This window comes from Priceomyces carsonii (genome assembly GCF_900007245.1).
Source record: "Priceomyces carsonii strain CBS4050 genome assembly, scaffold: Debaryomyces_carsonii_scaffold_4, whole genome shotgun sequence".
Classification (NCBI taxonomy): domain Eukaryota; kingdom Fungi; phylum Ascomycota; class Pichiomycetes; order Serinales; family Debaryomycetaceae; genus Priceomyces; species Priceomyces carsonii.
This window is the reverse complement of record NW_026946677.1, coordinates 459,470-484,214: the sequence shown is the minus strand read 5'-3', so window position 1 is coordinate 484,214 and position 24,745 is coordinate 459,470. Positions and strand designations below refer to the sequence as shown.

The 24,745-nt window shown below is 36.8% G+C and overlaps 14 protein-coding genes across 14 annotated transcripts; 6 read left to right on the top strand and 8 right to left on the bottom strand.

Moving 5' to 3' along the window:
• Nucleotides 1–746: 746 nt before the first annotated feature.
• Nucleotides 747–1,697, top strand: PRCAT00003742001 (uncharacterized protein; the record flags this gene model as incomplete). The annotated part of the gene is made up of 1 exon (XM_062953694.1): nucleotides 747–1,697. One exon carries the CDS (start codon nucleotides 747–749, stop codon nucleotides 1,695–1,697), a length of 951 nt encoding a protein of 316 aa, XP_062810471.1.
• Nucleotides 1,698–2,064: 367 nt separating this feature from the next.
• Nucleotides 2,065–3,732, bottom strand: PRCAT00003741001 (uncharacterized protein; the record flags this gene model as incomplete). The annotated part of the gene is made up of 1 exon (XM_062953693.1): nucleotides 2,065–3,732. The coding sequence occupies one exon, from the start codon at nucleotides 3,730–3,732 to the stop codon at nucleotides 2,065–2,067; it is 1,668 nt and encodes a 555-aa protein (XP_062810470.1).
• Nucleotides 3,733–4,134: 402 nt separating this feature from the next.
• ERG2 (C-8 sterol isomerase) lies at nucleotides 4,135–4,788 on the bottom strand (the record flags this gene model as incomplete). The annotated part of the gene is made up of 1 exon (XM_062953692.1): nucleotides 4,135–4,788. One exon carries the CDS (start codon nucleotides 4,786–4,788, stop codon nucleotides 4,135–4,137), a length of 654 nt encoding a protein of 217 aa, XP_062810469.1.
• A 181-nt stretch (nucleotides 4,789–4,969) lies between these two features.
• PRCAT00003739001 (uncharacterized protein) lies at nucleotides 4,970–5,914 on the top strand (the record flags this gene model as incomplete). Its single annotated transcript, XM_062953691.1, has 1 exon — nucleotides 4,970–5,914. The coding sequence occupies one exon, from the start codon at nucleotides 4,970–4,972 to the stop codon at nucleotides 5,912–5,914; it is 945 nt and encodes a 314-aa protein (XP_062810468.1).
• Nucleotides 5,915–6,048: 134 nt separating this feature from the next.
• On the bottom strand, nucleotides 6,049–6,963 carry PRCAT00003738001 (aldo/keto reductase; the record flags this gene model as incomplete). Its single annotated transcript, XM_062953690.1, has 1 exon — nucleotides 6,049–6,963. The coding sequence occupies one exon, from the start codon at nucleotides 6,961–6,963 to the stop codon at nucleotides 6,049–6,051; it is 915 nt and encodes a 304-aa protein (XP_062810467.1).
• A 371-nt stretch (nucleotides 6,964–7,334) lies between these two features.
• On the bottom strand, nucleotides 7,335–8,492 carry NRM1 (Nrm1p; the record flags this gene model as incomplete). The annotated part of the gene is made up of 1 exon (XM_062953689.1): nucleotides 7,335–8,492. One exon carries the CDS (start codon nucleotides 8,490–8,492, stop codon nucleotides 7,335–7,337), a length of 1,158 nt encoding a protein of 385 aa, XP_062810466.1.
• A 1,226-nt stretch (nucleotides 8,493–9,718) lies between these two features.
• On the top strand, nucleotides 9,719–10,627 carry PRCAT00003736001 (uncharacterized protein; the record flags this gene model as incomplete). Its single annotated transcript, XM_062953687.1, has 1 exon — nucleotides 9,719–10,627. One exon carries the CDS (start codon nucleotides 9,719–9,721, stop codon nucleotides 10,625–10,627), a length of 909 nt encoding a protein of 302 aa, XP_062810465.1.
• Nucleotides 10,628–10,919: 292 nt separating this feature from the next.
• On the top strand, nucleotides 10,920–12,929 carry LRO1 (phospholipid:diacylglycerol acyltransferase; the record flags this gene model as incomplete). Its single annotated transcript, XM_062953686.1, has 1 exon — nucleotides 10,920–12,929. One exon carries the CDS (start codon nucleotides 10,920–10,922, stop codon nucleotides 12,927–12,929), a length of 2,010 nt encoding a protein of 669 aa, XP_062810464.1.
• Nucleotides 12,930–13,242: 313 nt separating this feature from the next.
• CRN1 (Crn1p) lies at nucleotides 13,243–15,219 on the top strand (the record flags this gene model as incomplete). Its single annotated transcript, XM_062953685.1, has 2 exons — nucleotides 13,243–13,268; nucleotides 13,314–15,219. The coding sequence occupies 2 exons, from the start codon at nucleotides 13,243–13,245 to the stop codon at nucleotides 15,217–15,219; spliced, it is 1,932 nt and encodes a 643-aa protein (XP_062810463.1).
• A 90-nt stretch (nucleotides 15,220–15,309) lies between these two features.
• On the bottom strand, nucleotides 15,310–20,010 carry IQG1 (Iqg1p; the record flags this gene model as incomplete). The annotated part of the gene is made up of 1 exon (XM_062953684.1): nucleotides 15,310–20,010. One exon carries the CDS (start codon nucleotides 20,008–20,010, stop codon nucleotides 15,310–15,312), a length of 4,701 nt encoding a protein of 1,566 aa, XP_062810462.1.
• A 377-nt stretch (nucleotides 20,011–20,387) lies between these two features.
• PRCAT00003732001 (MIND complex subunit) lies at nucleotides 20,388–21,068 on the bottom strand (the record flags this gene model as incomplete). The annotated part of the gene is made up of 1 exon (XM_062953683.1): nucleotides 20,388–21,068. One exon carries the CDS (start codon nucleotides 21,066–21,068, stop codon nucleotides 20,388–20,390), a length of 681 nt encoding a protein of 226 aa, XP_062810461.1.
• Nucleotides 21,069–21,311: 243 nt separating this feature from the next.
• On the top strand, nucleotides 21,312–21,803 carry VMA11 (H(+)-transporting V0 sector ATPase subunit c'; the record flags this gene model as incomplete). Its single annotated transcript, XM_062953682.1, has 1 exon — nucleotides 21,312–21,803. One exon carries the CDS (start codon nucleotides 21,312–21,314, stop codon nucleotides 21,801–21,803), a length of 492 nt encoding a protein of 163 aa, XP_062810460.1.
• A 169-nt stretch (nucleotides 21,804–21,972) lies between these two features.
• RVB2 (RuvB family ATP-dependent DNA helicase reptin) lies at nucleotides 21,973–23,250 on the bottom strand (the record flags this gene model as incomplete). The annotated part of the gene is made up of 1 exon (XM_062953681.1): nucleotides 21,973–23,250. One exon carries the CDS (start codon nucleotides 23,248–23,250, stop codon nucleotides 21,973–21,975), a length of 1,278 nt encoding a protein of 425 aa, XP_062810459.1.
• Nucleotides 23,251–23,766: 516 nt separating this feature from the next.
• Nucleotides 23,767–24,661, bottom strand: PRCAT00003729001 (uncharacterized protein; the record flags this gene model as incomplete). Its single annotated transcript, XM_062953680.1, has 2 exons — nucleotides 23,767–24,557; nucleotides 24,607–24,661. The coding sequence occupies 2 exons, from the start codon at nucleotides 24,659–24,661 to the stop codon at nucleotides 23,767–23,769; spliced, it is 846 nt and encodes a 281-aa protein (XP_062810458.1).
• Nucleotides 24,662–24,745: the final 84 nt, after the last annotated feature.

Genomic DNA, 24,745 nt, shown 5'->3' with positions numbered 1-24,745 from the left:
GCTTTGAGTAGTATATATATAGAAGTATACAAATTTTTTGATTATGGTGATTTCGCGTACTAAAAAAAATATCGCCATCCTGTATCTAAAGGGGCTTCATGAGGCAGTGCCAAAGCCGGAAGGTAAAGACAGTACAAGTATCTTGATATAAAAATATTGAAAAAGGCTACAGAGTTTGGCTTTGGCCTACATTTGCTCTTTTCAGGCATCTCTGTTTAAGTAAATGAAACAACTACTTGAAATAAAACTCAAAGGGTGCTTACACACTTAATCATGTATCAGTATTAATGAAAGAACCACGGTAGCCTGTCTTAGTTCATTAAATCGTCTTTATGTAGCCATGAACTATCTATAAATACCGTAATATTGACTCATTGAACGAATCCTCCATCGGTGATAAGACTTCTTGTCACCGCAGAAGACTACAGTACTTTTAAACATTTACAAGGCTTTGACGAACGTTTTGCCAGCGAAGAAACCTCAGAAAATATCCAAAGCGACCAGAAATGAATAATTGTTACAGACTAGGGTATTCTAGGTTCGGCGATCTAAGCCCAGTATAATGGTAGCCTTTCCAAGTTTCAAACATCAGCCTTCTGAGCTTGAAGAGAAGGGGAAGAAACCAAATGTAGTGAAGCTTTGAATTAGCTGTGCACAAACGCAATCTCGTTATCGCGCTTTTTGTTACGGATTAATGTTTTGATTTTGATAGTTTTCCAAAACTTAGGCTCAATTGGTAATTTACAATGTTAGGAGAGGTATTTTCGAACCTCTTTGGAGCATCGGGGGCGTTGAGTAATGAACCAACTATAGACTATAATCAAACGATCCAATCGTTTCCATCAAATGACTACGAATCCACAATTGATACAAGATTTGACAATGACGCCAGTCGACGGTTGCAAAGAACTGGAATAATGAGGGACTCCGTTGACCCTAAACCTTATGACAGCTTTACAAATGCAACCTCAGGAGGGAATTTTACTAATCTCTTTTCTGGCGTAATAGACGATGAATCAGATGAAGAAATAAATAACGACATTAGTTCAATACTTGACAATTTGACAAAGACCACAAGAAAATTTTCGGAGAGAGATGAATATTCACTTCCCCAGGACTACCCAGGAAAGTTTAGACCAGTAACACCAAAAGAGCGAAATTCGAGTGCAGACATTAACCGCCAAATACGCGAGATAGAGACAGAATTAGAAAATGAACAGAAGAGGACAGTAGTCAATTCACGTCGCATGGAAACATATAGCCAGCAGCGGCACTTAAGAGATCTCGTAGAAAAGGTAGAAAAGCAAAACGCTTTCTTATACCATCTTAACGAGCTAGTCGACATAAGTGCTACTGAAGAAGTTCCTTCAAATATCTCTCAAAAATACAGTGAACTAAAGGAAGAATATATTAAGGAGTTAAGTAACATCAAGACTTTCTATGAAGCATATTATAAGCTTGTTTTGAAATATAGGGACTTGAAAAAGAAAAAAAAACCTGCACCTTCTCTTGTATCCGTAAAAGAGAAAATCAGATTGATAAAATCAACATCAAATCAGGCCTCTATTCGGTCGACATGTGAAAATATTCTCCGTGAGCTTTCTGATAATGAGAACACTGCTGGCTATTACAAAGACGAGTTGAAGAAGGCAAATGAAAGGATCAAGGAGCTAGAGGCCTTACTTTCAAGCAAATGACAATGTATTATATTTTTTTTTTGGTTGGGTAAAAAAGTTGCATCTTTCTGTAAATAGATTAATATGATGTATTCTAGGATAGTATATTAGTATCTTGCGTCACAGGGTAACAATACATTAAACCTGTCAGCTACCAGTACTTTGAATGTACTGTATCAATATATTTGGATACGAACGGTAACTTGATCATCTCGCATTCGTAGGTTCTTCTTTAACTGAACATCGCATCAAAAAATATTGTCATTGATGACTTTCCCTGTTGATCAGACTAATACGTGAACGACTGTCCGTTCGTGACAGTATTGTACAAGAAAAATTGATGCGGGTAAGTCGATATGTACTCTAACTATTCAGTTATTCTTAAACTCTAATAAATATGGGAGCTGCTCATACTTGGAACCAACGAGTGCGCTTCAATGTTTATTCCATCGCTAACTCCTTCATTAATGCAATCATCGATAATTTGATCCCAGTCACTCTTCAAGACAAAGTAAGATTGCAGAATTGATATTAAAAATAATGCCACTATCATACCGAGCCAGAGCCCAAGTAATTCTAAATGAAAATGAAATGCACAAAGGAAAGCCAAAGGTAATGCCACACAATAGTAGCAAATTAAGTTGAGAATCCCAGCAATCTTCTGTCTTCCCTGTCCTCTTAAGATTCCTCCACTTGCGCAGCTGATTGAATCATTAAATTGGTATAGAGCACCGACAATCAAGACCTTTGACGCTATTTTAATCACAGCTGAGTCCCTTGAGTAAAGCTGGGCCAAATCAGTTCTTAAGAAGAAAAGAACGGCAAAATCGAAAACTCCAACAAATAGAGCAGATATCATCGCAGCTCTTGTTGCTTTCACTGCTGCCTTCTTAGAGGCTGCACCAATGAACCATGCTATCCTAGTTGACGCAGCTATAGAGAAAGCAAAGGGAACTTGATACAATAAAACACAAGATGTGCTTACTATGGACTGAGCAGCCAATACTGCAGTTCCAAATCGAGAAGCACTGAAAGTTATAATTTCAAAGGCTAACCACTCGGCTTCCACCAAAAGCACTCCAGGAATGGATAAGCTTATCATTTTATTCCAGTTTTTAAAGTATTTAACGTTGAAGATTGAGCCCTTTGGCCAGCACTCGTGTCCCCTAACAAAGAATATGTATGACATTAAAGAAATACACATCAAATAGTTCGTTATCACAACAGATAGTGGAGCACCTATAAATCCAAGTCCAATTCTTTTATCCCAAACTAAAATATAATTTAAGAAGGCATTGATAGGAGCACAAACTGCCAAAACATAGGTCGATGCATGGAATACGCCTTGACATTGAAGAAAATGCTTGCTATTTTCAAAAAGGATAAACCCCGGCACCCCAATCACTAAAATTTTCAAATATTTTGAAGCTAAATGACATAAGGGTTCATCACCTACGATCAGGTAAAGAATTGGTTCAGATCCGAATACCCATAGTATAAACACCGGGATATAAATAAGCAACAAGAAGTAATTGCACTTCATATAGTGTATTCCAACTGCCTCAAAATCTTTCTTACCATAGCTCTGAGCACATAGAGTGTCGAGACATGTACTGACTCCTTGAAATATAGCATAGGCCGAAATATTGGCCGTCATTGAGCTTAAACTCACAGCAGCCAACTCGTTTGATCCCAACCTTCCAACAGAGAATATCGAAGCAACAGTAAGAGAGTACTGTAATAGAAACGTTAAAACTAAAGGGAAAGAATATTTCAATAGGATAAAAATCTCTGTATTTACGTCTGTTTCTGGTTCCGCAATCAAGGAATGCTGTGACAATAATGATCTAACATCATGGAATGAAGCATGCGATCTAACCGACGTAAGGCGATCTGTTCTGTTGGCCGGTGCTGCAAAGTTAGGGAGCATTTTATCCCCTCTTTGGGACATTATGGACGCCCTTCTCAGCTGAACGTAAGATACGACTTCGTGTTCATCGACATCACTAATATTGTGGTCCAAAAGACTGGACGTTTCCCCTGGTCCATTTGTCATATGAGCCACTGCTGAAGATATTATATCTTCGGAGAACTCCAAAGAGATGATTTTTTAAATTCTAAGGATGATATATTAAAGTAAATTTTTCAACGTCTTTATCAATCATTTATAGTAAACAAAAGAGCGATGGTGCGCTCTGATTAGGAAACTGTTTCCATCAATTTATTATACCGATATTTTATCCCATAATGATATTTATTTGAAGACCCAAAAACTCTACGAATGTAATGCTGACCCTGAATTGAAAGGTTTCATATTATTTAACATATTATTCTATATCTATTTTGAGAAATCTGTTACTTAGAAGTGTAGAAATGAACCTTCTTCTGGAATGCAAAAACCAAGCATCTATAACAAAAAAGAATAACACCAAAACGAGTTTTCTTTTATTGAAAAAGCCTAAAACTTCCCCTTTGCTAAGTTCTTTAACATATCCTTTCCGGTGAAGTATACTGTTCTTCCAAATGCATTGAAGTCTAAGGTCGATGTCAATGTATCCAAAAACCCGAAAGGAAGCATCGTTGGAATCCATCCTTGAGCCAATTCTAATGCAAAAGCGCCACTTGGCATTGCATATTGCTTAGATTGACCCTTCCGCATGTGGTGAACATCGCCTGGCAAATAGACCTCAGGAGTGAGGGCTCCTGGAGAAGCTGCCATCTGCTTACCAGTTAATATGGTGAAGTAGTCATCAGCAAAGTGAATTCCTGTGTGTCCTTCTGTACCAATGGCAGTACCAAAGAAAATCAAGTATTCCGTGATGGAAGCGTGTAAGATGAACATAGTGCCCATAGCTCCACCAGCATTATTATACACCCAATCATCGAAGTTTAAGTCGTTGATAAGTTCAGGATATGCCTCTTTAATCTTCGGTGCTAACTCTATCATAATTTCAGTGGCATTGCCATCTGGGTGATTTGCAATCACTTCATTCGATATTTTGGTCAAAAGATGTCTATCGAACTGATAGATACTTGGTAACCATTTATAAAAGATATGGTTGAAGATATTGTAGAGCAATATGGATACAGCAACAATTCTAAGTAATTTCATCGATAAACTTAACTATTTATGTTTTTCTTGTCTTCAAATTTTACTATGAAGTAGAATTTTTGGATCTCGACTTTTTTATATCTTAAGTAAACGATCGTATCTTTTCTATACGAGCAAACAATTTTAAGGATATCTGCCAAGTCATCCTTACTAATCATGGTGTCGATACTTAGAAGCTAAAATGTCGATTAATAAACAAATTGTTGATATTGCTAACTCCTCTTTATCTGAGATAGGGAAGGTTGAACACTTGCGAGATCTAATAAACGAAGAAAACTATAAGGAGGTTCCATTCGATACATCTGATGAGATCCATATAGTGGCTACATTGTTTAAGCTTGAGTTACTCCTTTCTAGTAATGAAATAATTCCTGATTCAATAGATGACGTCTTTAGTTCTGTGGTTGCAGCTGTACCCTTCGTTAAAAATAAAGGTATAAATTCCGAGGAGTATTTGAAAGCATTTATTAAGGTTAAATACCATGATATATATGGAGACTATCAGCTCATTACCGGGCTGTACTATGATAGCATAATAGATTGCGTTAATAAGAAGGTTCTATTGGCTAATAGCATACAGAGCAACTTTGATCAATTGTTAAATCAGATCAATCTGAAATCTTTGGAGTTGTTAATTATCTCAGGCTACGACTTCAGAAAGGATATTGTCTTGGACTTCTTAGATAAAAGTGTAGATTGGAATGGTGTTAATGATGTGACAAAGCGTATATATGAGCTAATTACGAACAAAAGACTCGTCTCGATCGAGCTTTTTGACAGCTTTTTGAAGAACATTCAGTTTGCAGTGTTCATTAGGCGGCTTAATTATGATGATTTGGTGAAAAATGTTTTGGAGAATAATATCTTCAATTTATCGAAATACTATAAAGCAATCAACATCTCTAAAGTGAGCTTTCTCTTGAATGCTGATAGGAAAATTGAAGATTTGATAATAGAAATGATCATAAGTAACAAATTGCCCCCCAATTCCAAAATTGACCAAGCTCAGAACTTATTATTATTTGGTGACACCAGAATCAATAATGACTTGAATAGCTTGAACAACCATGTGAAAGAAGTTGGCGAGATAATCGACCAGGTACTTCAACTTGTTAGCGATGCTTAGAGCTTGTAATAGGCTTAGAATCAAATTCCATACTATACTGAACTATAAAATTAAATAGCTCTATTTCATCTCACTTAAATTGTACTAGCTTCATTTCATATCTCTTAATCATACTTCGGTCTGTTTCGTTTCTCTTAATCGAACTTGGAATACTCCTTTGTCCAGTATTGTCTTAAAACCTTCTTGGAACCAATCTTAGTTATTTCATTTTCTTCCTCAGTGGTTAACTTGAAATCAAATATATCTATAAATTGCTTCCTCCTCTCTTCGTTACCTGAAGTAGTGATAGGTAAGATATTTCTCTGTAAGACCCATCTTAACAATATCTGACCCTCCGACTTGCTGTACTTCTTAGACAAGTTCTTCAAAGTATCATCTAATGGGCCAGGAGAACCTTTCACAATTGGACCCAACGGACTATAAGCTTCAACAAGGATTCCGTGCTCTTGAGTAAATTCGACAATACCGGGAGTTTGATTTTGCAAATAAGCATTAAATTCAATTTGATTAATTGCGGGTTTAATTTTAGGATTGGAAGCCAAAATCTCCTTCAAGTCGTCCACCGCAAAATTTGAAACCCCAATTGACTTAGCGTAGCCATCTTCGACTAATTTCTCCAAGTAATTCCATGCTTCAACAAGGGTGAATCCATGAGATTCTTTCTTAATAAATGGAGCGTGAAGTAAATACAAGTCAACGTAATCTACTTGTAATTTCTTTAACGAAGCCTTTAAACTTTCATAAGGATTTGCCTCTTTAGAATGAGTGGTATAAGACCCGTCTCCAGCAAAATACTTGGTTGTCAAAAAAATGTCATCCCTTTTGATTCCTGATTCCTTAACTGCCTTACCAATCTCGACTTCTGTTCCATAGACTTCCGCACCGTCGATATGATCGAATCCAACTTTAATTGCTCTCTCTAATGTAGAAACCAATTTAGTATCAACTTCATCGTTTCCAAATTTATACCACTTGGTTCCAGTTCCAAAGCCAACAGCTGGAATGGTCTTGCCATTGTTTAATTTAAAAACTTTGCCCTGTAACGACATCTTGTAATTATAATAAAGAACTTGTTCTATTTCTATAGTGTTCTTTCTGTATCTTGTATATTCTAGTCGAAATTTTAGGTCTATATATAGTCTTAATATTTAGCCCGAGACTCCCTATGTCGTAATTTAGCACTAATTAGCGTAATCAGTATGTAACCACCCTTTATATGTAGAACTTTGTTCGGCCTTACTCTGACAAATCCGACACCGAAAATAATAAGAGTTTATTGAACTGAATTGCTAATGATGTTGTAATACATTTTATTGATGACTAATATAATACAAGATTTTATAATTGTCAGAGACGGAGAAGAAGAATGCTATCATAAATGACTCTCGGTGAAAGTTTGTTCAACGGAAATAAAATCCCACTAATAATTATATCCCCCGAGCCTCAACAATGATTTAGCCACACTAAAACTATTAGGGGTTCCAAAGTTATTGGCTAGTGGAGATGATGTCAATATTGTGGTATCGTTATGATTATTAATATTATTATTATTAGTAGTAGTAGTAGTAGTAGCAGAATTGGTAGCACCACTGTTGTCATCATTTGAATCACTAGAAGTGTCGTTTGATTTCCTCAAAACAGTAGCATTACTAGTTTCGAGGATAGTCGATTCATCTTCATCAATCGTGTCATCCATACTACAACTAATGAGGCTTCTCGTTGAACAATTCTTAATGGGAGTCTTTAATATTTTATTAATTGAAGGAAGATTTGTGTTTTTGAGCGAGTGAGTATTCAATTCTGGACGAGGAAGGTTTATCTTGTTAATCACCAATGATGATGTGTTTCTGCCGTCAAATGATGAAATGGTTGATACCGCTGGTGGTGCCGAGGAAGTTTTTTTGAAGCTAGCAGTGTCATTTGGTCTGTATGATGATCCAAGTCCACCTCTTATTGTGGTATTATCATGAGGATTGTAAAAAATAGAACTTTTCTTTATTTGGAATAATCTTAACTTAGTGACTTTGTTTTTATTACGGTTGGCTTGTTTTTTAAATGCGATATTTGACAAAGTTGGTTTTCCGCTTTCTTTACTGTTTATCTTTGTCTTGAGGTTTATATTGGCTGATGAAGCGTATTTAATAGATGGAGGAGTAGGAAGCTGAGTGCCACTTGACGCTGAAATTAAGGGCGTAGACAGCGACTTGTTTTCAAGCTTAGTACCGGTGGACGTTTCAGCGGAGACTGGTATCTCATTGGCTTCCACTATGTGATGCTTTCTTCCATTGAAATCGTTAGTATCTGTCTGCCGAACTTTGTATAGGGCAAATTGAAGCTTCAATTTCAATTTAGTGGCCGCCAAAGATGCTGCTTTACTATTTGGTGCCAATGGAGATCTGGTTAACGTGCCAGATCTCAGGTCCAATACACAACTATTTGCCCTTTTAATCATTGTCTGAAGACGCCTAGGTGTATGAATCAATGGACTTTTTTTCGGCATTCTGTAACTTGACCTTACGGGGCTGTTCAAATGTGCATCGCTAACAGGCTCAAATGCTATTCTTCCCGCTGCTGCCATGTCCTTAATGTTCTTATGTTGCACCGTCTTTGAACTAGTGTTGTCCCTATGATGTTTGTTGTGGACTTTTCTTTATATATATTTGGCGCGTATAATCATATAGTTCCGCCGTCACAGCTACTTGTCGCCAGATCTAACGTGTTTCTTAACGTTATTAGTGACTCTCTTTGCACCGGTAAATATTATTGTATTACCGGTTTTAGACCTGTACAAGTCGTGTTGTTTATTTGTTTACTTGTATCGCGCTTTCTTCATACGTAACACGTACATTTTTGGTTCCCTATAAAATTTTGTGACCAAACGAATACTGCGGAGGATTAGCGGTGTGCGTACGAAAAGCAGTTGGGTTGCATTACGAATTAGGCTATTTCTAAATAGAAGACGATTTTGACCACCAAATAGCGTGGCTGTAAGAGATATTTTTTGGAATGGGTGCTAAATGTGAAGCAAACGCATATTGTACTTAATGTTGAGTAAAACGAAAATATTCGAGCTCATACACCTTGGATGTCACCCAATGGCACATAGAGAACTCGTGTCAATTGCGGTGATTGTCTATGAAGCATAGCAAGTTAGCTTGAGAGCTCAAAGGATCAGTCGAGTATGTAGGTAAAAGACAGGCTAATTTTATTTTTTGTATAGCAATTCCTGGAAGATAGAAAGAGCCTGTAAACGTTTCTTGTATTGCTATTGAATCGTTTGGCTCTTTTGGTGCAACTATTATTTAAAATTGAAATATATGTTTGTTCAAAATTCTTGAGAAGTTGCAATATTCTAGCGCTATTACTATTAGATTCAATGTACTTCCCAACCAAGTAAGAAGAAAATAAAAAAAATTCGAATGGAAATATAATTGATTCCAGATAAAACAGAATATTGTTTCAAAACACTAGGCTCACAGAAACTATGTTACATTTATAGGATTTCTGAGTTTATTCAAACCTTGTAATATATTCTGACTACTGCCATTTACATATATATTAAGACATGGGCCCCCCTTAGAAATCTGGTACATGTTTTTCATTCGGGCCACCGATATCTACCCAAGCCCTGCCGGATTTAGTAGAGTATGGTAGCTCTTCTTTACTTTGTCTTCAAGCAAGATTCAAATACAAATACTTTTTTGGGCTATACACGAATGATCACACATTCCAGATAACGGCACAGATAACGGCACAGATAAGGAGAGTACTTCAGTAATAATAATTATTAACAATTTAATTAATATGTTAAGGTCAAAACTTTCGTCTCTCAGAGAGTATTTAACACCAATCAATCACAATTCGAATTTTTCCAAGACTGGTGAAATATCACCAGAGGAGTTCGTAAAAGCAGGCGATTATTTAGTATATAAGTTTCCTACGTGGCAATGGTCAGGATGTCCCAAGAACTTGCAGAAAAGCTTCCTTCCAGAGGACAAGCAGTATTTAGTCACGAAACATGTTCCTAGTTATCAAAGGGCATCAAATTACGTTGGAGCGAAAGCTGATGACGAAGAAGAAGAAGAAGAAGAGTTAGAAGATGGCTGGGTCAAATCCCATAGAGTGGAACATTTGGGCAAACAAGCAGAAATAAATAACTCTGGAAACGAGATAGATGATATTGATGACTTGGTTAACGATAATAGTGATGATGATACAAATGGTCTAGAAGAAGATGACGATTTGGAGATGATTAGCAATACCAACGACCATCTTCGCAAGTATGACTTGTACATTACGTATTCTACATCCTACAGAGTTCCTAAGATGTATCTTGTTGGATTCAGCTCGGACGGTATCCCTCTATTGCCAAACCAGATGTTTGAGGATATCCAAAGTGATTACAAAGACAAGACTGCTACTATGGAGAACTTGCCCGTTGCGTATAACACCACATCTGTTTCGATACACCCCTGCAATCATTCTACTGTAATGAAAGTAATGATGAAATATTCTAAAGGTAAGAAGAGACTGGAAGAGGATTCAAACTTGCCGCTGGAGACCTCACAAGACGTATCCGGTGCTCTTGAGAATTTAACAATAGCGGACGAAACGGATGCCATAAGAGTAGATCAGTATCTTGTGATATTTCTTAAGTTCATTGCTAGTGTAACTCCTGGGATTGAATATGACTATACCATGGATGCTTTATAAAACTTAGAACTATAGATTTGTCTGGAGCCACGCAGCTGATTCCTTTCGCTTCCAGACGTAAATACAACATATATAATGCTGCTCTTGGCTGAGTTGAGCCGTAGATATGATTCTTATTCGCTCTGATTTAATCTTAATTGAATGAATCACTAGGACTCACTTGTAATACTTTCACGTGCAACTCTCTATTAAGCCTTTTTACTGAATTGAGAAGACCCTAAAGTCGCATGAAATTGAAATCTAGATTATTTTGCGCTCTACGTGAGAAAAGGATACAACTTGGGTGCTAAGAATGCATAAGAGCTCGTCGATGAGTGAAGTGAATAATCGGAAGACAAAGCATAAGGGTAGCACGGCCAAAAAGCATGCTGAAGATGAGGAGGAACCGGATCGTGGGTTATCTAGCGCCGTCGAGACTGTTAGTAAACCAGTAGAGGTAATAAGTGACATGCTCCATGGTGATAAACACCAGTCACATTCACACCATCATGGTCATCATAGGCGTAAGCAAGCTAAGCTATTGAAAAAACGCCTTTATGAATCAAGACGGGTGATATTTGTTTTAGGAGCTCTAATTGGCTTGCTTCTGGCAGCTATGTATACTACTTATAGAAATCCTAATTTGAAAACAGAATTGGATAAATTGGTCAACTTTGATAGCGTAAGTGATATTTTCGAAGACTGGAAGGACATGATTCCTAGTGGAATATACTCCCTGATTAAAAATATAGAAGATGACCAGTTGAAAGCATCTGCAGAATCTTTTTCCGTTGGTAGAAGAATGGTTAGACTCCACAATTTGACAAATGAATTTAACGTCGTAATGGTTCCTGGAGTCATTTCTACTGGAATAGAATCTTGGGGTCTAAATAATGAAGGAGATTGCCCGTCAGTTAATCATTTCAGAAAGAGATTGTGGGGCTCTTTCTACATGTTAAGGACGATGATTATGGACAAAAATTGCTGGTTAAAGCATATAATGCTAGACCCAGAGACCGGACTAGATCCACCTAATATTAAGCTAAGAGCTGCTCAAGGATTTGAGGCAGCCGATTTTTTCATGGCTGGATATTGGATTTGGAATAAACTATTAGAGAATTTAGCCGTCATTGGGTACGGACCCAATAATATGCTCAGTGCATCTTACGACTGGAGGTTGACTTATTTAGATTTAGAAAAGAGAGATAAATACTTCTCCAAACTAAAGGCTCAAATCGAAATGAGCAAAGATCTAAGCGGAGTTAAAACAATACTAGTTGGGCATTCGATGGGATCTCAAGTTATATTCTATTTTATGAAATGGGTAGAGGCTCCTGGTTTCGGAAATGGAGGACCACGCTGGTGCAATGATTTTATCGAAGCATTTGTTGATATTAGTGGCACTATGTTAGGAGCTCCGAAGTCTATTCCTGCAATGCTCTCCGGAGAGATGAAAGATACAGTTCAATTGAATGCTTTAGCAGTCTACGGTCTTGAAAAATTTTTCAGCAAAAAAGAAAGGGTCGAAATGGTGAGAACATTTGGTGGAGTGCCAAGTATGATACCTAAAGGGGGAGATCTTATTTGGGGTAATTTAACTAATGCTCCCGATGATCCTACTAATACGTTGGAGGTAAACGACACCAGCGTCGTAATGGATGGCGACAAGTCTAAAAGCTTTGGCACATTTATCAATCTTAATGAAAATGGCACAAATAGAAAGTTTACCGTTGATGAATCAATAGATTATTTGCTTGATACATCACCAGAATGGTTTTCTAAGAGAGTAAAAGAACACTATTCTTTCGGGGTGGCTAAGACTAAAAATGAATTAGTCGCCAACAATTACGATCATTCTAAATGGTCCAATCCTTTAGAGGTAGCATTGCCAAACGCTCCAGATATGAAGGTTTTTTGTTTTTACGGCGTTGGTAAGCCTACAGAAAGAGCATACACATATAAGAAAGTCGATAATTCGTCAATTTTAACTATGGCTATTGATTTAGACCTGGCAGACCCTGTCTATGTAGGAGATGGCGATGGAACAGTGTCTTTATTATCACATACCAATTGTCACGAGTGGAAGAAGGGGTCTGCATCAAGATATAACCCTGGAAATTCAAGTGTCGTTATTGTCGAGATCAAGGACGAGCCAGATAGATTTGATATTAGAGGAGGAGCGAAAACAGCTGATCATGTTGACATTCTTGGAAGTGCTGAGTTGAATGAATTAGTTCTTAAGGTTGCTGCCGGAAGAGGGGATTTGATAAAAGACAGATACGTTAGTAATTTGAAGCAAATCGTAGAAGAACTAGACATTTAACTATAATTCTTTGCGGAGAGCTATATAGCAATAAATTAATCATGGGATAAGGTTTCTGATATGGTATTTAAAGACCAAGGCAGATCTACCTATCAACCAGTGTCCTCTAATACATGCTTGATCGGTTCTCTTGTGTAATCTAAAGTGAAAATTAATAGTTTGGCGTGGATTTTCATAGCACTATGTTACTTGATGCCCCGTAGAACTTCATATAATAAGGAACCTAATCGCGTTTTTCCGATTTCGTCGACTTCGTTTACGTTTGGCTCTTTCTATTAAAGATATATATATACATTCACTATATTAGACGAGGATGAGGTACGACGCATTGATCATAGAGTAGTTTAAAATTAAGTGAATCATTACTAACTTTTATCACTACAGTGGAAAATTTGTAAGGGCTTCCAAATATCGTCATGTCTATGGACAAGCAGCAAAGAAGGAACTCTGTTATGAAAATCTCAAAATAACCAAGAACGCATGGGACTCGAATATCATTCACTCTAATGGTAAATACATTTCTGTCAATTGGGATGCTTCTGGGGGAGGTGCATTTGCTATAATTCCTTTGGAAGAGGTCGGAAAAGCTCCAGACACTGTACCATTGTTTAGGGGTCACAAAGCTGCAGTTTTAGATACCGCTTTCGATCCATTCAACTTACAACGTGTAGCTAGTTGCTCAGATGATGGAAAGATTTGTATTTGGGATATTCCAGAAGGCTATTCTTATCATAAAAACGTCGATGAGAATAATAATGTCAAAGATGTTACTGAACCTGTCAAAATACTCTCCGGTCATACTAGGAAGGTAGGACACGTTGAATATCATCCTTGTGCTCAGAATATTCTAGCATCTTGCTCAATGGACTATACGGTTAAAATTTGGAATGTGGAGACAGGCAAGGAAGTTATTACATTGCCACATAAGGATATGGTGACTTCATTTTCTTTCAATTATAACGGATCTTTGTTAGCAACGGCTTCCAGAGATAAAAAGATAAGGATTTGGGATATTAGAGAACAAAAGGTTATTTCGGAGGGACCTGGCCACACAGGAGCCAAGCCATCTAGAGTTGCTTGGCTTGGTAATACAGATCGTATTGTCACTACTGGGTTCTCCAAGTTATCTGATCGTCAAGTTGGTGTTTGGGATATTCACCATATTGAGGCCGGCCCAATAGATGGTTTCATGGTCATAGACTCTACTTCAGGTGTATTAATTCCGATTTTCGATGATTCTACATCGATCTTGTTTTTAGCGGGAAAAGGAGATGGAAACATTCGTTATTATGAATATGATAATGATGTTCTTTACGAATTATCTCAATATAGCTCTACGGACCCTCAAAGAGGCTTCTGTGTAACACCCAAGAATAAGGTAAACGTCAAAGAGAATGAAATATTGAGATCATTCAAAACTGTGAATGACCAATTTATTGAGCCAATCTCTTTTATTGTTCCACGCAGATCTGAATTATTTCAAAGTGATATTTACCCAGATTGCCCATCAAATGAACCCGCTTTATCTGCAGACGAATGGTTGGGAGGGAAGACAGTGAACGGTCCTTTACTAATGAGTATGGAATCTTTGTATGAAGGTACCACTCCATCTATCAGAGAATCTGGGCCTGCTACTGTGATATCATCTGCAAAAGAAGAAGTTGCTAAGAAAAAGGAGGATGAGCTTTCCAAAAAACAGGAACAGAAAGAGACTGAGTCTAAAACTAAGTCTAAAGAGGTTGTAACCAATGAGGTTCCAAAAGAAAAAAGCGAAGAGCCCAAGAATGTGGATGATGTTTTAAAATCTTCCGAAAAGGTGGATGATATGCTTAATAAAGTGATTGAGAAATCTGATGACGAGGATGCCTTCGACAACAAATCTGACGAGGATTGGGAAGAAATCAAAGAGCCTGTAGTCAAGGTAAATGTTGAAACACCACCGAAAGATAAACCTGAATCCTTAAATGCAATTGATGAAATACCAAATGCAAAGGAGAACACAAAGACAAAGGAGAAAATAGAGCTGAACCCTAAAAGATCTACTCAGACCGACGATAAGTCTAGCCTGCTCGTTACTTCGCAATCTTCCAAGGAAAGTGCACCTGCCTCCTCGACTACGTCTTCGAAAACGACTACCACAACTCCTACATTGAAGGCTACTGTAGAGAAATTGGCGAATTTAGTTGAGAAAATGGAGGCGCAAATAACGAAGCTAGAAGATGCAAATAATGAAAAAGATTCGAAGCTCGATGCACTTTTGAAAAAAGTTGAGGATTTAAATAAACAATGAATCTTAAAAAAAAGTTTATTAGATTATTCCTATTTAAGATCAGCTGATATTCTACCGACCTAAATAAATATATGTTAAAGATAGATCAATTTAGTCTCTTTTAATGTCGTAAAAATTTTTAAAGATTAGTCCACTTAAATTGTGGGTATCAAAAGTTACCATCTTATCAAACATTTCCAATTCTTTTTGATCTTCATACTGATAGTTTAATAAATCATCAAGAGAAATAATATTGGAGGCACCTGGGACAGTAACAGAACCATTGACAACCTCTATTGTGAAGATTCCAACTTTATGACAGCTAAAAACGAAATCCAACTTAGATGACGAAGAATAAGCGTGATGTAATAAGCCGCCAAAATCAAGTAGTACATTCTGATCCCGAAGCTTTTTAGCCGAATATTTGTATGCACCAAATTTAGGAAGTCGATTTGATTTCTTAAGTTCACGTTGATAAAAGTACTGCTTACTGAAAACCGGAATTATATTGAAAAACTTCTTCTCCTTTGGCCTCAGCTGTAACTCAGTCACGACTGATTTAATATGCTCATTGTAGTCGTTCAATTGTCTCTCTAAAAATCTTTGTTTATCTGAAATTTTATTAACAGTGTCCCTTGCAAACGCAAGTTGCTGCTTACGCCCAATTCGTTTAGCATCTTTGGTCTTAATATCTGTCGCAATATGATTGAGTATATCTTGGAAGGAATTATTCCGAGTTAATTTATCTTTGGCTTCAAGCTTTAACAATATCTCCAAGCACATCTTTTTCAAATCGCGATACGAGGTGGTAGTTAAGTCACCCAAAGAAGTTTTATAATATGGGTTTCTCTTTTCAAATGCTTTAGATTTTTCTGACTCTTTCTTCTCATTTGAAACCAAGTCTTTAAATTTCTTTTCATGCACTTCGCTGATACCTGACACGAGTAATTCTAAAAGTGTCTGTCCTTCCTGAACCCTAATAATGTACAAAATACTTCTTTTGGCTTGTGTCATTAGAGATATAACTTTTGAATCAGCAAGCGAATCCTCTTTTGTAGTAGGATTTAAATTAAGGGTAATATATCCTAATTCACTTAATGTCATGAGATCATTCGCTGAATTGATATCATCATTCAAGCTTGTCAAAAGAGTGTATAATTGGTCATCAAAATCAGGAGCAACAATGTCTGCATTCCGTGTGACAATTTTTTCCAAACAAATCATATCACTCACTTTCATGTTCAATTGTGGCCTTTCGTGCTTTACTATATCATCAAACTCGTTTATGCCATATTCCAATTCTAGACTTTTAACGTCTATTATTCTTTGAATTATTTTTCGAGTAGTATCAATAGAAGATTGAACGAACTCATTGAGTGGCTTCAAGAAGCTATCATTAAACTGCTTCATCGAGAAAACCTGGAGCAAAACTCTGCTTAAATACTTCAAGTTATTTCTAGCCCGAAAGCTGTAGAGGCTAGCATTTATTGGATCTTTAATCATGTAACCATAGTTTTCAGGATAGTGTAATATAGATGCAATGTAGTGCTTTATAAATATAACACCTGCGACCGCTAGATGTTGCGAATCGGACTTCCCTGGAAAGTGAATTTTAGATAACATGTATGCATTATTACATGTCAATCTAATGTGAATGGGGATTCTATCGATATTTGCATCAAGAAGGTTTAACAGATCTGTTACATGTTCTCTCAAACCCATCAAGTTATCCACAAATCTACTAGATACTTCCGGGTCCTTTATCGCAACTTGTGGAGATACATCGTTTTCCCTTTCACTAAAGCCCTTTACTTTAATCTCCTTTTTAATAAGCATATTATATATCTCACTTGGGTCAGACTCAAAATCAATGTTATCATTCTCTATAACTTTGGTTACTAGTTTGCCAAAAATACTCTTCAAGTGCAGCCTTTGATACGTATGATTGTTGAAATTTAGTATAAATTCAGTCCAGAAACATTTCTGTGTTTTAGTTAGATCGCTAATGTTCTTGCAATTATATTGGATATCATCTTGCATCAAGCAGAAAACAAACTTTATGAAAAAGAATTCTTCTCTAGAGTGGTGCCCGATAGAGGAGTTCTTTATAGGAAATAGCAGAATTATACAGCTCTTCAAGTCATCTGAACTTCTAGATTCTATTTGCTTCCTCGCTTGTGCTCGGTAAAGTCTTACCAAATAGATCGGTTTTGTTTGAAGGAAATAAAACATAGACTGATAAAGCTCTATCCTTTTCCTCGACGATCTACTTAAAGTATCCAAATTTTTCACATTGACTGCTTCTGGGGTTTTAGACTTTATCTTGTTTTTATGTTCAACGAAATCCTCGATCGTAATTTTGTTTTTGTCTAAGAGCCCCAATTTTACGTCCAAGTTTTCAATCTGTTGCTCTATCTCAGCATTGCAGGTAGACTTCTCTATAATCATGTTTTTGAGCTCCACCAAGTCTATTTCTTCTTGAAAATCAAGATCATTATCAGTCAACAAATATGCAAAGGTTCTAATTACCGCCAATGGCACATCCTTCTGACTCATCAATGCCTTGTATGCTTTGCGTGTATATTTAGACCTTATAAATGCCTGTGCTTTAATAACTTTATCCACATTGTACTCGTAATATTCGTTCATTCCTAGAATATTCTTTCTAATGGTAGCACCTCTTATTAGACCTTGCAAAACAATGATATTCTCGATATCGTTATATGCATCGTCGAGTTTAATTTCGTATTCGAAGCGGCCCAATACACCTCTGAAAAGAGACTGTAGTGGGACAATCGAAGTTTCTTCAAGCTTCATCAAAACACGTTTTTTAATTTCAATTTCTCTCCTGACCATGACCCCCTTTATTTTTGCACACAATTCGGTTAAAGATGCATCTTCCCCAAACAATATGAGCAAAAAGTTGTTGCATAACTTTGTCCTGGCTATTCCTCCTCTTACAATGCCTTGGAACTCTTTTACGGATAAAGACTCCAACTGAAGTTCCCGATTGATTAGTGAAAGAGTCAGTCTGACTTTATGAGCACGGATCACGGACTGCAATGCTGTTAGAGCTCTATTATTTGAACTGTTAGCAATAGATTGGCGACAGGTTTGGTTCTCATATAAACGACGACGAGCAGCAGATTGAAAACTTAAGATTATGGATTCAATTGAATCTCTGTGGGAAATAAGGACCGAGGACTTTGAAAAAATTGTCTTCATCTTACTATAAGACTGTAGTCTTATAATCAGTTCCTCATTTTGAAGAAGTTTCAGCTTCAAATCTTGTATGAAATTTCTTTGCATAGCACCACGGACAATTCGTTGAAATTGGAAGTCTTCAAGAGCATGATTCAAGTCCATTACATTTTTTCTCACCACTTTTGCTTTTGCTATTGATTGCAATAACAATATTTCTCTTCCATGAGTCAATAATTCATCTCGATGTTTATGTATAGTCTTCATACGCAGTTGGTTACCTCTAATGATCGTTATCAACTTTTCTATATCTTCTGAGTAAGACCTCAACATTATCCTATCGACAAACATCCTATACCTAAAGTTTGCGCCTCGAGCCAATGTTTGAATTTTAACAATTCCATCCACAAAAGAATAATTTCCCTCTACGTCAATATGTTGCAAATCTTGTTCTTGAAAGTAATCTGGACGATATCGCGCCTGCTCATCGGTCAGGCGACTCTCAATAAAAGGATTATCCTTATTTTCAATAATTTGAACTTTTTCCTTAGGAAATGCATCTGTTGCACTCTTCTGCTTAAGTTCTTGAGCAACAGCACTAGCATGTGCTTTTTGCTCAGGCTTCGTGGGAGAAGTAATGCTATTCATGTAGCTAGACTCATCTGAGGTTTCATCTGCACTAGCAAAGTTTGGCAAACCAGTGCCAACTAATGCACGATTAGCAGATCTAACATCATCTGGTGAAAAGTCCAATGAACCCATCAAGTTAATAATCTTAGGGAATTTCGAATCAAGCTTGTGCAACATGTAGCTGATAGCACGAAGGCAGAACCATACTTTTGGGACATTTTTAGCATCGTATAAATCTGTTAGTTCAAATCTGAACAAATCTGGAACATCTAGGTACTCTAAAAGATGAAAAAACCTGTTAATGTTTTCGGTGTGCCTAAATTGCAACTTGGAATCATTTGTGAAAACCCTCTTGCGTGTAGGCAATATAGCATTTGCAAGCTTCGCTAAATAGATACCATTTCTTATGTAGGAAATAAGTTCCGCTGCTCCTTGATGAACTGGCTCTTTCAAGACCGCTTCTAGCCATATTCTAGTTTCTTCAATGCGACACAAATATTCATACCCAGCTGAATCTCTGGAGGCATTCTTCGACGGAGAACTATTGATCTTCCAAGACTTTGTTTCTGGAGCTAAATCACTCAGTTTGCCTAGACTAATCGGCGTTACACCATTATTTCTTTTCGATGAATGAGTAACATCACCTTCATCAGTAGTAGCATGCCTTCTTACTGGAGATCCAACTCTGCTGCTTTCAGCAGAAGATTTATTCAGAGGACTTTTGAATGAAGAAACTGTGACAGAAGGTGATTCAAATTTAGATCGTAAGAGCGCTGTTTTAGAGGGGCTCGGTGTAACAATATTCATTTCCTTCGAGAGCAATTCAAGATCACATCCCTTTGAAGATATGAACTTTGGAGATTCATTTGATGATGAGTTGAACTTCGAAGTGGGTCTAAGAGGAGTTCTTGTTGTTTTATTGTCAGAATCATCAATGCATTCAAGGTACTTCATGGCCCTACTCTTTGCTGACGCGGCCATCCTTGTTCAAGATATTTGTCTCTATTCTACTCCTGAACCTGGCTGCGTTAGAAATGTGTTCAACGTAGAGCCATCTTTTCTATTTCATTAAAGCATCTTTACCTCCTGACGTATTTACTTCTATATGATTTCCGAATTAGGGAGGATGTAAACAACACCTTTTTCAAAATAAACATTCGACCCAGTTTCCCTTTTTAAGCGAGAATAGTTGCAACGAGTGAAGGGAGAAACATTAACAATTCTTGTCGTTTCTAGCGTACCTTGTCAGTCATTTACTTTAAGAATACATGCAATGAGATATATAAGTAGTATACAATAATATATTTTGTTGAGGACCGCGGAGTACGATCACTATCTATTTTACAGTTCAATAAACATTAAGCTTCGTTTTCTTCTTCTTGCTTCTTGTATGCTATTTCCAAGAATTGAATTGTATCATTGAGCTTGTTAAGCAGCGCTCTTGTTTCAGGTATCGACCGTTTTAACTCCTCTAGTATAAGGATATGCTTTTCATAGTCACTAGCCATTTCATCTAAGTGTGGTAGATCGGCGAAAGTCATATCCACTTCATTATCTGATGGTGTCAGTGGCATATCGAGGTCCGCTAATATCTGTGTTATGTCTTGATCAGTTCTAACGACTAGATTATCGTATATTTCTTTGGCTCGCACAGGTAAATTTCTACGAAGTTTCGTTACGGCAGTAGTTTCCTCTTCAACTTGAAGAAGAATCTCACGCAACTTTGCATTGATTGAGACATCGAAGTTTTCAACCTTCTCTCGTGGTCTTATTGATAAGATGTCAGAAATCAGTGTCAGTGAATTGGACTTACTGGACATATTGCGCCCATCTATTATTAAAGCTGATTTTGCCATATCAAAACCTCCTATCAAGAAATCATCTAATGCACTGGCTACTTTTTTTTTCAAGGGATCATTATTGCTAGTAGGAAGATGGAGATCGAGTTTGGACGTCACACTTTGAAGTAGTTGACCGTACAAATATCTTAAATCCTGCTTGGATAGAGCGATTCTTTCATATTCATCATTGGAGCTCATATTTTACAACATATATTGATCTTGTACCACCATCCATCTAATCTGATTCACTTTATCAAGCTCATTACTTCAATGTGTTTACATTTGAGAACTGGAGAACGCAAATATACAACATGATTATGTCGCAAGACATCTGTCGACGACTTTTTAAATGCGACATTAGATTTAAACTTTCACCCTAAAAAACTTCGGATTAAATTACTTACGTATTTGGGTTGAAGTCAATATTAGACAATTTTATACATGTCGGAGGCTTTAAGTGACGAATACATACCAGCATTCGCTCCTTTTCTTGGGTTCGCTGGATGCGCTGCGTCCATGATATTTTCTTGCGCTGGTGCTGCAATAGGTACAGCTAAATCTGGTATTGGTATTGCTGGTATCGGTACTTTCAAGCCTGAATTAATCATGAAATCTCTTATTCCTGTGGTCATGTCTGGTATATTGTCTGTGTATGGATTGGTCGTTTCTGTGCTCATCGCTGGTGGATTGGCACCAACGGAGAAGTATTCCCTTTTTAGTGGTGTCATGCACTTAGCTTGCGGAATGTCAGTAGGGTTTGCTTGCTTAGCATCAGGATACGCGATTGGCATTGTGGGTGATGAAGGTGTTAGGCAATTTATGCATCAACCAAGGCTCTTTGTTGGTATTGTCCTTATTTTGATTTTTGCCGAGGTGTTAGGGTTATATGGTATGATCATTGCCTTAATATTAAACACTAAGAGTAGTGGTTAGTTTATTTTTAAAGTATTATATCTCTGAACTTTTCATACTCTTTCACTAGTCTTCGATATCATAGAATCCTTTTCAATGAATTGAATCAATAAATAAACTAAATTATGTCAGGAAACTTTGTTGTACAATTACGGTGTATATATCTAGGGAAATATCTAAATAACTAAATTTAATCAGTCTCCATCTTATCGTCATTGGATCCTTTGCCGATAGTGACAGTTCCGTTGTCATCAATAAATTGGCTAGAATATTCCTCTAAGTATTGAACTGATCTGTCAGAATCATAAAATAACATATAAGCCCTCTTGATATCTGGAAGGTCTACCGAGTTACTTCTCCTCTTTAAGGCTATTTGTTGCGATACCGAAATAAGGTTGGCTGCATATCTCAAACTGGTCTCTTGACCGATTTTTGTTAGTAATGACAATCCATCACCAGTTAATTCAACTTCTTCTTCTACTGCCCTAATAGACAAAATTGTTCTGATTTCGTCTGCATTGTATGACGACGTATGAATAATTATAGATCTGTCTAAAAGATCCACGGGCAAGCCATGTGGTGATTTATAACTGGTGCCACGAGTTTTGGAAATGCCTCTGTTGGTTGCCATTATAACAATGGGAGCAAAATCATCCTCCAACGCACTATTTATGAACGAGAAGCATTCAATGTCTAACATGTGAACCTCGTCAATGAACAAAACACCAGGCACAATTTCTGCTTTTCCCTCTTCTTTCCATTCAGCTACTTTAGTATTGATTTGGTCACGTACTTCTGACCTTATTTCACCTGTGTCACCCGAAAAGAGAGCTAAAAATCCTTGCTGTCTCGAATTGATAACATCGATCTCGTGCAAAGACACTGTGTGTACCACTTCCTTTCTTTTTTGTAGTTCACCTTCAGGACATTGTACAAACTTAGTCTCGGGACCCATTGCATCGTAATCTCTAGCTCTAGTGAAAGATTTCCCTAATTTGGAGATCTTACCAGAAGCTTTATCGATAGATATAACATCACCTGCCAAGATCTTTTCTTTCGTTATACCTTCTATCATTTTATTTCCAAGTTCATATATAGTTTCCATGTCAGTAGTCTTGATTGTTAATTTTCCTTGCTTGTGACCTCCAGTGATCGACCTATCAATTTGAATTTCAACAACTTCACCTTCGATAAGTTCAGTTTCCTCTTTAATTCTGATTCCAATTGATTTTCTGAATGCTTGAGTTAATGATTCGGTTTTAGATAAATCTAAAGAAAAAACTTCAGATCCAGATATTGCCGTAAACGGTACCTCAGGACCTAAATTCTGAGACATTCCCATGGCAATAGCTGTTTTACCTGTAGAGGGAGGACCCGCAACTAAAACTGCTCTTCCGGCAATTCTACCAGCCTGTATCATCTTCAAAACAATACCAGCAGCTCTTCTTGCCTTTATTTGACCCACCATTCCTTGACTGTTTTCTTTTGGTTTTAAGTTCTCATCGAGACCTAGTCCAGATATGTGAGAATGGGCAGCTATTAAAGACAATCCATTCAAGTCTTTAGCTTGAACATCTGTACTAACTGTGTTACTGGACTAAATATGGTTAGTTTTTTGTGGTTAAATTATTGAAAAATAGTACATACCATAATGCGATTAGAGCTGATTGATTGTTATAGTAGTATCATTGAATGGACATCAATATTTCTTTCAAATTACAAAATTCTTCCATAAATGTCGCTTTTCAATAATATTGCGACATCAGCTCAAGTTGATCCAAATGGATTCAAGATACTTCTAGTTTACCACATGACAAGATAAACAACTAAGAAGAGCAGTATTTGAGAGACTCATAGTAACCGAGTCATCATAAAAGAGAACTAAATTTATCAATTAAAACAATAAAGATTTATTCAATGATATTCTATCTAACCTTTGCAAAGTAGGATTATTATTACTAAGTCATTCAATCCGCGTGGAATACTACGCTGCGTTGATATCCAAATAATCAGCTAATGTTTTTTGCAGATTTGAACATAATTGTCCTTCCTCTAACTTGAATATCCAGTTGTAGTCCATCAAATTATTTCTTTCAATGAATGCGTAGTTTTTATTCACAATTTCCTTAGAGGGACAACTGAAATCATCAACCAAAGGAGAGGTTCCATCATTTAGATTAACAAACTTTAAACTATGACATTTTTCTATGACTACTCGGTTGTTGGACACAATTGGTAGAATAGTGCAGCTTTGAATATTATGAAGTCTAAGTTGATGACAATCTAAAATGAGAACACAGTTTTCCAAATCATGAGCAAATATGGGACCATCACAATTAAGATAGATGACAGAGTCAGAGCCCTTTCTTATATTAATAGATGAAATCGATTCTTTTGTTAATATTATGCAATTCAGGAATCTGGTAACTAGTGCATGGCTCTCGGATGAGTCAATTACTTTTTTTGAGTAATTGATATCAGAAATACAAGGTTTCATGACTGCCAGATCATCTGAGGTATTTGTAGAAGCTTGCAACTTCAATTTTTGATTAGCAATTGGTTCTCCATGAAATTCAAATCTCTCAACATTTAACAGGTTAAATTTAACCTCTAAGTATTTTTGCAAAGAACTTAAAAGATCCAAGCACCTTCTCTTTTCAAAGGATGCAAGAGAAGAAAGTTCAAATTCAATTTCTTTCTGGAGATCAAAGGTCTGTGTCCTTAATGTCTTCAAACGTTCAAGAGAGTCGCATTCCAACAAATCTTTTTTCAATTCTAAATTACGTTAGAAACAGTCTTAAATAAGAAGCAGACTCAAACTTACTACTTCCACTATTGATAAATGAATCATATTTGGCTTGTGGAGTACTGATGCTCATAATTCACTTTCATCACGAGCGTCTTTCACTACTTTCTTTCTATTCCCGAAAGGTAGTGGCGCGCTGCCTCAAGTAAATTATTTA